General features: G+C 44.1%; 1 protein-coding gene across 2 annotated transcripts; it reads left to right on the top strand.

Annotated features, from left to right (window-relative positions):
- The first annotated feature begins 326 nt into the window (after window positions 1-326).
- On the top strand, window positions 327-11,146 carry usp44 (ubiquitin specific peptidase 44). 2 transcript variants are annotated; one of them, XM_084346404.1, is made up of 6 exons: window positions 327-384; window positions 2,856-4,569; window positions 6,072-6,270; window positions 8,336-8,444; window positions 9,021-9,253; window positions 9,414-11,146. In XM_084346404.1, the coding sequence occupies exons 2-6, from the start codon at window positions 3,019-3,021 to the stop codon at window positions 9,536-9,538; spliced, it is 2,217 nt and encodes a 738-aa protein (XP_084202530.1). In that variant the 5' UTR covers window positions 327-384; window positions 2,856-3,018; the 3' UTR covers window positions 9,539-11,146. The 2 variants fall into 2 exon arrangements, with proteins under 2 accessions (XP_084202530.1, XP_084202531.1); XM_084346405.1 differs by lacking the exon at window positions 327-384 and adding an exon at window positions 586-926.
- The last annotated feature ends 2,015 nt before the right edge of the window (window positions 11,147-13,161 follow it).

Below are 13,161 nucleotides of genomic sequence, written 5' to 3'. Positions count from 1 at the left end.
TGTTGATTGTTTTCAGAAAAGTGACACAACAAACAACAAACAACAAGTGACAGCAGTAGCTTACAACATGGAGGCACAAACAAGTACAACACAACTGACAGGAACATTTAAAAACACACGAATGAACATTTAAACTACAATAAAACTAAATTAATACTAAAAACAGTGGAATTACAATTATAATACTGCTTTAATTAAACATTAGTTTTAATAGAAGATAATATAAGTAAACATCTTAACCCCCCTCACATCACAACAACAACAACAACAACAACAACAACGTCACGCATCGAGAACGCGCTCCCAACACACCACGCGACGAGGACTGACAAGATGGCGATCATTTTAGTAACAGAGGAGGTGCTGCCGTGAAGGAGAGGCTCGGTATGTTGTTTTCTTCTCGCTCACAGTCGTTTTCTCCTAAATGTGTCACAGTGCGGCCGATCGTGTGTCTGTTCCCGTTCGGACACAGCCGGCAGGTCGGTTTATAACGCCCAGCCTGCCGCTGGGAGCTGACCTCCGGCTAACAGCGTGAACTTGTTTGGATTACGGCTAAGGCGCTAGGTAGCATGCTAGGCTAACGCTAGCAGGGGAGAGCTAGTGAGCACTAATCTCTTGAATTAATACAATAAAACCTAAAGAGCTAATCTGAGTGGCGCCTGTGGGTGTGTGCGCCACTTGTACGTGACCGCCCGCTGTTTTGTGTCATTATTTTTGGCACGGTTTGCGCTGGTTTACATTTTCTTCGCGAATCATCTCAGTGTTTTTGTGATCGCAACTCTCCGTGGCTGTATCAATTACGCGCTAGCGGCAGGTAGCTAACGTTAGCCGCGGAGGTAGCGCCGCTGGAAAGTTGGGGGGGCTGTTTTTCGACGACATTTATCCCGCGTCTCGCTTTGCTGTGTTGTCGCACGGCTCGTTGAGAGGTAGGACACGCTCACGGTGGCTGTTGTTGCTTTGTTTAACCCGTGTTAGTGTGAGGCTGCGGGGTGTTCAGCCACTTGAGACCATGCAGTCGCAAGGACAAACCGGGGCAAAGCGCGCTAACTTGCTGATAAAACTTTGGTGACAGTAGAAACTCTGGGACAACTCTGCCGAGAGTCTCCACACTCTTTGCTTTACTTTACTTTACTTTATGTATAAATGAAATGATTGCCTATATCCTTAAAGCTCAGTGGTGATCACTGTAATGTACAATGTGGGTAATCCTCAGTGTGAGGCTCTGATGTGGACAGTAAAGTTGGGGCGACCACAAAGTGCCACGTTATTCCTCATCTTTACTGTTTATCCTGATTCAACCTGAAGACATTTTATTATCTGTGATTTATGATTATTAACAAGACTAAAGGTTAGTCATCAACTCTGGGGATCATTGACAGCAGTGGGATTTTATTTATATCTCAGCAGCTGCACAATCTGATGAACACAACACAATAATAACTTTATTCCTAAAGCTCAGTGGAGATGACTGTGATGTACAGTATGAATATGACGTGGGCGTTGAAGTTAATGACCAGAGCGACAACAAAGTGCCTCTGCGTCTTTCCTTCGCCTGAAGACTCGACTTTAAAAGATGTCGTGCTCTTTGATTTATCGAGCTATATCAACCCTTGGATCCTTGACAACAATGAGATTATATTTGTTCCTCAAGCGGCTGCACAATCTGACGAGCACTTATTGAATCAACACACCCACTCGCACATTACGACTTGATAAACAGACACCTTCGTTGACCTCGATTCTTAAAGCTTATTTTGCTTATCTTTAATGGAACGAATGGCGAAGAGACGACGGAAAGAGAAACAGTTCTGAAGTCGGTGGTTTTCCGGTCCCTCCATCATTTCCCGTCTCTGTTACCGAAGCCGTCTCAGTCAGTTTTCTTCCCTCGCCTTCCACTCTTTCATTTCCCCCAGCGAAGGTAGTCCTGTACCCAGACAAAAGGTGCACCACTTTGCAAGCTCAGTCCCCCTTTTGTTGGATAATCTTACTTCTTTGACCTCCGTGGGGGGGGGTTGATCGCCCCTCAGCCCACTCAAGGATCCCCACTTTTCTACGCCGAGGTCCGCAGACCCCCAGGGATGTGAAAAGAAGCCAGAAGAGGCCGATTGTTTGGTTCTCTGCTCGAGGAAAGTTGTTATTCTGCCTGTAAACCGGGTTACAATTGATTGTTCAACGACTCTCCTGCAGTTGGAAGCTGGGATTACAAATCCTGGAGCTCTTGCACCTTCTGTGTCCATCACATAAGAACATTTTGATAGAGGAAAATATGTTCCTAACCTTGTGAAGGCGCTGTGGCTTTTGTCACCGTGTCTGTGTTTTTATATCTTAGTTATCATCTCTGGAAAAGCTTCAGGATTTCACGTTCAAAAGCCCATCTTAACGACACCTTTCTGTTTTATGTGCCTGGTCAGGCTCAGCGCAGACATGTTTATCAACCAGTTATTTTACTGTCGGACTCTGCTTCTGTGAGGAAATCTTATATCCTGCTGGCCACCGGGCAGTTTGCCACCGTTTATTGTGTGTAGCTATGGCCTCATAAAAGAGAGTCGTGGATTAGATGTAGTGGCTTTGAGATAATATTTTTCTTGCGTGGGTCGACGTGTTTCCAGGAAAAAAAAACAGGATGTCATTATGATATAAAAACACATTTGTGTGTTTTTTTTCCTTTTTTAGTTTAACTACATTTTTGGCCCGTCCTGGTAGATAGTGAAATGAAGTGAACGCAGAAAAGGCATTTTAATTATTTGGGTTTTTTCTGTTTTGAAGCACAGATTCAATTTATTTTCCCTGCACCTGCTTTCCTCTTCAATCTATTCATCTCGACCAACCAGATCTGTTTCCTCCCTCTCCTCTAGAAACCACCATGCCCTGGGAGGGTCCCATTTCTCAGCTCACCATGGTCACCATGGTGATATGAAGCCAGTGTGAAACGTTGACACACCTACTCAGACTCACACACAGACCGTCAGTTATTGACTGACACAGCCAGCCAGCCAGCTCGGCCGGCAGGCGTGTGTAATGGACAGGTGTAAGCATGTGGGGCGGCTGCGGCTGGCCCCAGACCACTCCATCCTCAACCCCCAGAAGTGGCACTGCGTGGACTGCAACACCACCGAGTCGATATGGGCCTGCCTGGGCTGTGCTCATGTGGCGTGTGGGCGCTACATCGAGGAGCATGCTCTGCAGCATTTCCAGCAGCAGCACCACCCGCTGGCTATCGAGGTTAACGAACTTTATGTTTTTTGTTATTTGTGTGACGACTATGTCCTGAATGATAACGCCACCGGAGACCTGAAGTTGCTTCGTAGTACGCTCAGCGCCATCCAGAGCCAGCGCTATGAGGTTACCACCCGCAGTGGGCGCACTCTCCGCTCTGCCAGCGCCGCCCCTGACGCCGTCATGCCATCCGGAGCCCGCGAGCTGCAGCTGAGGGACGAGGACAGGATGTTTACTGCACTTTGGCACCGGCGCAGGACGCTTATGGGACGCGTCTTCCGCTTTTGGTTTGGACTGACCGAATGCGGAAGAAGGAGGGAGGAAGAAGAGAGAAAGAGGGAGGAGGAGGAGGAGCAGAAAAGGGAGGCAAGGGAGAGGAGGCGGGCTCAAAAGAGGCAGCTACAGGAGGAGCTGGAGAATGCCCCTCTCAGGAAAAGTCGCCGGCTACGTAAGAAGAGCCAGAGAGTTGCAGATTCTGTAGTCACGACACCGACTCTGAGGGTACGCCACAAAACAAAACCCCCTGCGCCCCCGTCTGTCACCCGCAGGCCGAGGACTCAAAGCCCTGCCACCGCTACCCCCAAGAAAGCTGGACGGACGAAAAAAGTCCAACCAACGCCTAAAACACGGAGCCGATCTTCTACCACCAAATCTAAACCCAAAGCACCCTCAGTGACCCCCCGCGCTGCCCAAACACCTGTTCGCCGCAAGCAGAGTACCAAACAGGACGGCTCGCCCTTTAAACGACGCCCTACAGTCACGCCTGGAGTGACGGGACTGAGGAATTTAGGCAACACCTGTTATATGAACTCCATCCTGCAGGTGCTGAGCCACCTGCATGTCTTCAGGGAGTGCTTTCTGCGCCTGGATCTCACCCAGGCTCTGGAGCTACTAGCATCCGCCGTCCACGGCCAACTGGCGGGGAAGGCCTCGTCGCAGTCCAACCTGACCCAAAGGAAGGGATTCCAGGCCAGCTCAGGCTCCGGGGCGGGGCTGAGCGGCGGGGCCTCACGGGGCCGCAGCATGGAGCTGATACAACCCAAAGAGCCCAGCTCGAAGCACATCTCTCTCTGCCACGAGCTGCACACCTTATTCCAGGTTATGTGGTCTGGCAAGTGGGCGCTGGTATCGCCTTTTGCCATGCTCCACTCGGTGTGGCAGCTGATCCCGGCGTTCAGGGGCTACGCTCAGCAGGACGCGCAGGAGTTCCTGTGTGAGCTGCTGGACAAGGTGCAGCACGAGCTGGAGAGCACCGGCAAGCACACGACCACCGCAGGAGTCCCACAGAAACGGCTGATCAAGCAGGTGCTCAGTGTGGTCAACACCATCTTTCATGGCCAGCTCCTCAGCCAGGTATGACACACGCACACGCGCACACACCTACCTGCAATCACCTTTACTTAACCATTAACCAACTCCGCAGTGATCATAAGCTCCATCTGACTCACACATCACGATGCCTGCACACTTGAACCCACTCAGATCCGCCCACACACACCGGTTGAGTTGTTAATTCATCAGCCATCGTCAACTCTGACTGAACTGTATCCACTTTATCATTCAGAGTAAATCGACCCTGATGGATTCATCAGGCACTTTAAAACCTGAAGTGAATGTTACGCTTCCAGCTCTGACATGTTCAAACTTTTTTGATTATATTTCTAAGATCGAGTTGTTCTCTTCCAAACTTGTAGCACATTCACAGTGATGAACTTTGACACTGAGGAGAGCTGAAGCGTTACTAGAAAAATAATCTGCCACCATTCTGATAATCATTTAACTTGATTGGGCGAAAATTGGTTTTCACCTTGTTGGCATTCACTGATGGCAGTGCAGCGGTTCTGTTTTGTGTTGCGTGACTTTTGTGTGGGCGTATTCATCAGCTACTGGTTGTTGTAAAGCAAGTCCAGAAGGCCTTTTGAAACAATTACTTTCTTCCATGTGAGAGAAGGTTATATTAAAGGTTGTGTCATAAATTTGTATGATCTAATTTCAACTCTGAACAGCTGAATGACTTTAAAACTGCTTTTTATCATGATTTTATGTTCCTCCGGCACAAAAAGAAGACTAAATAGCAAAAATTGAGGAAAAAAAGCTATAAATTCTAGTTTTCTCGTGAGTGGCTCGCTGGTTTTCTTGTCATTATTTAAGAATCCAGTACTTTTTGGGTTTTGGACTGTCAAAGCAATACATTTTTGGAAAGTTGCGATGGGCATTATATCGACTATTCAATCAATCAAGAAACAAAATAACTGTTAGTTGCACACCTTACTTGAGGAGTACAACTTTGTGGTCATGTAACTCTGCTCCTTGAGTTACAACCGATAGAAATAGAGGTGTTTTTTTCATCTATTCACCACGTTTGCTTGACTATATCGTCCTCAAAATAACAAAGCTCATACATTAATAATAATTAAACTAATTTTACGCCTTCATGCACAAAAAACGCCTTTGTAGGTGTAAGCATGCTACCTGTAGTTTCGCTTCTCTGAAGACATGCGAGCCACGACTCTGTATCACTTAAAGTAACGGGTGGAGGAGAGGTGTGGGAGTGTGTGTGGAGTTGGAGCGAGGACAACAGATTAGCGTCTACTTGTGGAGGCTGATCACACACTGCGACACCTGCTCCTGCTGAATAGAGGACTGTGTGTCCGTGGAGGTTTGGGGGTATCTCGGCCCTGTGGCTGTTAACTACAGCGCTGACTCGGACCCGGTTGAAATTTGTACTACATATGCAAATTAAAGTCCCACATGGTGTTTTATATTTTATAGTTTCGAGACGGTAGACAGGAGAGTTAGATCCATCTTCTGTGACCACGCTCATGTTTTTATCCCCCCCTGCCTCTCGTCTGCAGGTGACGTGCCTGGCCTGCGATCATCGCTCCAACACTGTGGAGCCGTTCTGGGATCTGTCCCTGGAGTTCCCGGAGCGGTATCACAGTAATAGCAGGGAGTCGGCTGCTCAGGCTTCCTGCCATCTGACGGAAATGCTGGCCAAGTTCACAGAGACTGAAGCGCTGGAGGGAAACATCTACGCCTGTGACCACTGTAACTGTGAGTGAACTCATGTCAACATATACACTTATATCTCACATTAGAGCTGCGGTGATTAATCACTTATTTACTGATTCCAGCTCCTTAAATGTGAATAGTTTCTGGTTTCTTTAAAGCTCAATGACAGTCGACTGAAGATTTTTGGTTGTGGACAGAAAAAGACATTTCAGGATGTCGTCTTGGTCTTTGGGAAACACTGATCGACATTTTAAACCATTTTCTAATCTGTTAATTGGTAAAATAAGCGTCAGATTAGTCGACAGTAAACATAATCGTGAGTTGAAGCCCTAATTTACATCTGGCTTTCATATGAACCTTAAATCCAGACCGGCCTGGTCTGTTTTTTCTGTTCCCTCACTAATCCCAGTTGTTGTGTTAAGCTCGTCCAAACATGTCCTGGATCTGTTTCTTTTGAACGGAGGCTTAAGTGATAATCATCGTCTCATTTACGACTGTTTACCCACAATGCTGGATGAAAACATGTCAAGCAAATGTTGATACATGTCTGAGGAATCCTGAAAACTATCAGCAGTGTTAGTGAGACAAAATGTTAACAGGTTTTCTTATTGTTGTGGTTGTTCTGGAGGCATCACTGTCATGCCACAAATGACGGGAATGGTTTGTTTCAAAGGTTCAGAGGTTCAGTTAATAGTCATTGTACAACAACATGGTGTCACACAGCCTGAGGAAAGAAGCTGCTCCTTAGTCTGGTGGAAGCTCACATCATATTTATATAATTCAAAGACTATTAAAGTTAAAGGTAGAATTAATAGGATTTGTCCCAGCTGTTCCTGAACGCACCACAAAGATAGTTGATTGTTGAGTCTCATTCCCAGGACGTCAAATATCCACATGTTGGGTTGATAAAGCCTCCCGAGCAGCAACGAAGTGAGAAAATAAGAAAATCTCTGCAGATACGAGACACTAACACGCCTTTTCTCCCCATTCCAGTCTCCCTCTCTGTCTGTTTACGTCTTCTTACTTCTTTTACGTCCTTGCGTCTTGCTATGTGATGTGCACTGATGGGTTGAAATCAATCTGGTGATGTTGGGAAGGCGCCGTGCAATAATGCAATATAAAGATATTTGATAATTCCCCTCAAATCCATTCAAACTAAAGTAACTTGCAAGTATTCGTACTCTGTTTTTTCCCACCTCTGTACTTCTGTATCTTTCGCCATTGCAATATTGCAATTATACAAATGTTGCCATCAAAAATAGATGACATAACCAGAGCGTATTCATGTTGAAGATAAAATGTGTCACAAAACGATGTTCTTGTGAAATGTTGTAGAGATAATGCTGCAGAGATGCTCTGGCCAGCAAAGCCTGTTCTCCAGATGTAATAAAACATGTTTGTTTGGCAGAGACCGGGAGATAAACGCCACATCATCATGATTTTACTAGTTTTTTAATGACAATGAATATTGTGATGTAAAATGTATTCATCCATAATAATCATGAATTATATGGCAATCGCAGTATCTGTCAAAACAATCACAATATCACTTTTTGACCATATCGTGCAGCCCTAAGTGTTACACGTATGGAAACACATGGGGTCTGACTAATAACTGGAAAAACAATCAGTCACATTGGACTCCTGTATGTGATGAAACCTAGTTTACTATTCCAGCAAGTAGGCCAACCCTGATGCGAGAGAAAGCGAGCAGTGTGCTGTCGGGTCGCAGCGTCTTATTTTTAGCCTTTAGGTTCACCTGTTAAAATGACAACATTGCTGGCAGCAGGTCACATAACAGCTGTCACTGATTAATGCTCTGTGGGTAATTTGAGAACAGGCAAACATTAAACGTGTCTGTTTTCTGGGTTTGTGCGCCGTCTGCAGCTGGTGTCTCTACTGTTGTGAGCGAGGAGCCTCCACTCTGTAACAGAGGTGTTGTAGTTCCTAACGTCTCATATCGTATCAGTAATTTTAGCTTATAAACGTAATAGGTGAGTCAGATTAATTAGGCTGTAAGTGAGACATATTTAATCAACATTTAGGTTAATAAAAGTGTCAGATGAGATGTTGTATTGCGTGTTAACTCTCTCCTTTCTGTTTGCAGCTGCTCGACGGCGGACCTCCTCCAAATCGGTCCTCCTGACCGAAGCACAAAAACAGCTGATGGTCCACAAACTGCCTCAGGTCCTGCGGCTACACCTCAAACGCTTCAGGTATGATGATGTCACATTATGTTCAGTCCATCTTTGTAGACGCATATTCGAAGGCTGTTTTTTCATGACAGTTGACCCTGCCTGATCTCTGCCAGCTGCCATGCTTTTAGCTGGAAACGCAACATAAATCTTGTGTGATTTATGTTTCGTATATTTGTTTTATCTGTCCCTGAAACTACTCCCTTGCACTCAGACATCAGGAAGCCGGTCTGATGCCAAACACTGGGGCCAAGTAGCTTTTTATCAACTGAAAGATGACATGAAGTACATTTTCCAGTTGGAAAAGTGCAGCATACAGGGGAAATAAATTTAATATGATGTCATCTATTGCACAAAAAAGCAAATACTGCTAATTTAAGGCCCATTTAAAATGGCATCAGCAGCCACTCTCATGCTCTTAACTGCAGAGCATCCTCTCAACTTTTGATTTATATTTTCCGTCTAGAACCTCAAGGCTAAAATCAGAGATGCATTGCAGTTAAATAAGATTATATTTAGTCTGTGCAACGTTGACAATGTTTAGATTTCTTCTCAATGTTTGGCTGACTGGCGTCCCGTCTTGTGGTCGTTCCTCAGGTGGTCTGGGAGGAACCACCGAGAGAAGATCGGCGTCCACGTGAGCTTCGACCAGCTTCTCAACATGGAGCCGTACTGCTGCCGAGAGCCCTTCTCCAGCCCCAGCAGCCCCAGCTCTGCGGGCTCGCCGCGCCCCAAGCACTTCCTCTACGACCTCTCCGCTGTGGTGATGCATCATGGGAAGGGCTTCGGTTCGGGCCACTACACCTCCTATTGCTACAACACAGAAGGAGGTGAGTACAGAAGATTTAAGTGAAGTGGGGTTTTTGATGATCTGGGGCCTCCTTGTGGAAACCTTTTAAATCCGAAGCCCTAATCAGAGGAGATCCACGTTCATGTTGCTTCTTCTTCTACCTTCATATTCAGTAGCTCTTCCTTGTTTTTCTCCTGCAGGCTTCTGGGTTCACTGTAATGACTCTAAGATGAACGTGTGTTCGGTGGAGGAGGTCTGCCGTGCTCAGGCCTACATCCTCTTCTACACACAGCGAGTATCTCAGGACAAAGACCGGCCGCTATAGGACCACAATCCCTTGAACCTCCTCCTCCTCCTCGAGAAGATATCAGCACAGCCCCACCTATCGCTCTTTCTCTCTTCCCTCTCTTTCTTTGGGCATTTTATATCCTGGGAGGACGGGTCTTTTTAGTCTATTTTTCTAAATATGGAAAGAAAAAGAGAGGAAGGACTCCTTTTTAAAACCTGGTTCAGCTTTGTGAACTTCTTGTATATGGTGTTTATATGTAGGTATTTTTAAAAACAAATGCTGATGTTTGTGACTTGTGTATAGTTGTATTTTATAAAGAAGAGAGTATCAAGCCAAGATGTGTCTCAAGTAGCAGCCAACAGACTCCGGCCGTGTCCTCTACAGGTCGTACAGGTGTATTCACACGTCTGCCTGCCTGCGTTTGGTGGCTCGTTGATTGTAAATGCTGTTTGTTTGTTTAAAAAAATCAGCTGAAATGTTTCTCAGTCACTTTAGATAGTCGTCACAGAACTGGATGTAGAGTTGTAAACACGTCGTTCACTCAGTAGAAAATGGCCTCCCTGTGTTCTAGACAGGTAAAGTTTTGATACATGTTAACAACACGGCTGTATTTTCGCCACCTTTCCTGCCAGAAATGCACTAATTTCTACAGAATAGGTTTGTCAGCATTGTTTTTACTCGGTCGATCCGTACACAAGCGGGGCGGGAAGTTTATTTTTCACCCTGAAAGTACTCCTGGGTCTGTCAGAGAAAAAAAAAAAAAATGGCAGACCTCAAGCCAAAGCCTTGGGGGGAAGTGTATGGAAAAACCTCTCAGCATTTCCAAAACGGTTCAACATTTGCTGGATGTTTTTATTTTTTCCTCCCTCTTTCACCGAGAGGAGGGAGGAACAGTTTCCAAAGGGATGTCTTTTTGGCTAAATGCTGCCACCTCTGTGCTCCAGAATGTAATCGTCTTAACCATCCACAGCCAGACAGACGCTAGTAAACTAGAGAAGTGCCCTTGTGTTCAGACAGCAGATATATTTTTATAGCTCATATCACATCAGCAAAGTGGCGTCTGCACATCTGCAGTCCCATCCAGACCAGCATTTAGATTATGAATGTATTTTTATACAATCCTTCTCAGAGGTTTTTTAGAAAAAAAAGAGGCCACTGGCTGTTTTTTAAAAGTTTTATACAAACGCTGATTGTTTCGACACCACCAGCAGACGTGAGAGATCTCACTGTTGTCCCATCATTAACGAGGTGTGTACTGTGTGTGTGTACATGCTGTGTTTCATTCACCGTGTTGTCCAGATGTAACAGGATCTCTGCAGTGTACACAGATTGTGATATTTATCTCCATACTGGAGAAAAACTGTACAAAAGAAAAAGATATTCTCCACCTCAACCATGTTCCCTCTGGCTTCTCCATCAGAGGGGAAACTTCATGTGTTTTTGTTTTCTTCTCCACCGTCAGATGTGACACCTTGTTTGTTGGCATTTTGGTTACAACTCCATGGATGTGTGTGTGTGCGTGCGTGTGTGTGTGTGTGTGTGTGTGTGTGTGTAAATTTATGGAAGTTATACTATGCAAATTGTTACCTCAATTTTTTCTAGAGAAAATTACCTCAATAAATGAGAATATTTTTTCATTTTTCTACAAAAGATGCTGGTGTCGTGCTTTTATTTTCTCATTGTGTACAGGAAGCTGCTGAAATCATATTTATCTTCATCCTAAATTTAAACTACATTAACGTTTGTGTTACCACTTATCAAATAAGAGTTGCAATAGAAGTTATCATTGCTAAAAACAAAGTAGTAGTTTAAGTTAAAAGTACATTTACCTAGTACTGTACTGATGTACAACTTTAAGGTACTTGTATTTAACTTCATTTTTCTTTTACCATATACCTCCAGTAGGCTACACATTGGGGCAAATACTGTACTTTTTACTGATTACTTCAGTTACTAGTTACTTTCCACATAGCATGCTGCATCAGAGCCAAAGTAGTGCATTTTTAAAATTATTGTATTTTATCGAACAAAACACTGATTCTGATTATCAGAAAAAGGCTGAATAATATGTAACTACATATTAAAAGTACATTTACTCAAGTACTGTACTCTTCATTTCCATTTTCTGCTACTTTTTACTTTCAGTCACAAATATTGTAGTTTTTACTCTCTACATTTATTTGGTAACTTCAGTTACTTTGCAGATTACATCAGAGCCACAGTAGCTTTTCTTGAAAAAAATATTTTTTTGGCAATCCAAAAAGATTCTGATAATCAGAAACAGGCTAAATAACTATAAATCTATTGACTCCTAGTATGTGGTAAACATGTTAATGTGTTATTTACTTTTAGTTGTACTTTCGATGGCTACTGCTTAAAAAATAAAGTTATTGTTATAAGTTATTATTACTGAAGTATTTGTATTGCCAGGAAAGTTACTTTGATACAACAGTAAATAAGCACGTACTCTAATGTTCGAGTATGACTTTTGTGTACTTTTTACTGAGTAGTTTAACCGCAACTGACAGTTAATGTTATTTAAAAGATGAACAAGTCTTCCTAATTTTCTCAATTAACCGAGTTTTCATTCTCAGATTTATTTTGTCCAGCCAATGGTCCAAATTTCAAAGACAGTCTTATTTTAAAGTAAACAGAGCAAATATTGATATTTGAGAAGCTGGAACCAGTGACTGACTTTGTTTATAATTAATAGTTTGACGTATCATTGACACGTCTCCAAAACCCACCAATTAACACCTTATATGTAATTTGTTTGATATGTACAAAACACAAAGTATAAAAACCAGGTTGGAGCTGTCCCATTGTTTGAGACTTGCTGTCTTTCTTTGTTTTGGGCTGATTTTCAAAAAATCCCTCTGGACTGATTGCAGGTGATTCAGATCACCTGTGCACAGGTGAGGAGACTGACTCCTGATTGAGGAGTGGAAGCAGCTTGGGCCAATTCCCTCCCAGCCAATCAGGGTGTGACGACGCCTTTTAGTGAAGGCTTAAAAGAGGTGGGGAACGGCACCCAGGTGGCTCTGACCCTCATTCTGGATCTGTCCCTGACTCACTGAGAACCTCGTCCTTTTAGATTACAGCCAGAAACTCTGGTCTGTTTGGGCCCTGTTGTGTTTTCTTGGCTGCTCCACGTCATTCTAGTGAGGAAACTATTTATTTGGGAACTCCTTGAAACCATAAAGCACCTACACACCTTCAGTTTGACATGTTATTACTCTGGGGCTTGTAGGTCCAAGTAGCAGACATTGACATTTCTCCTAGATCGACATGTTTTTCTGGTTGGGCTGGCCTGTAAGCATTTTACTGCCAGTACCGCCACAAGGTTGGCATGTTTGCTAGCCATTTCCCCGCATTTCTGGTTGTTTTACTAGCCTAACCCAGGCTAACCCGACTGCTAGCTCTTCTTCAGAAGCCACATGATGAGTGCTGTTGATCTCAAACTAGTGGCAAGAAAGCAAATACATGTACTTCCCAAAATGTTGAACTAGCAACCCCTTTTTGAGCATTTTTCACTCTGTTCTGACAGTTTAAACACCAGACAAGTCTTTAAGAAAATAAAAAGCAGATTAATCAATCAGTTAATCAAAAAACCTCAACATGCTGTTGTGAGATTGGATTTCTTTTGATTAGACACACCA

This window comes from Pagrus pagrus (assembly GCF_965226575.1).
Source record: "Pagrus pagrus genome assembly, chromosome: 23".
NCBI lineage: Eukaryota > Metazoa > Chordata > Actinopteri > Spariformes > Sparidae > Pagrus > Pagrus pagrus.
This window is presented reverse-complemented; position numbering and strand designations above follow the sequence as displayed.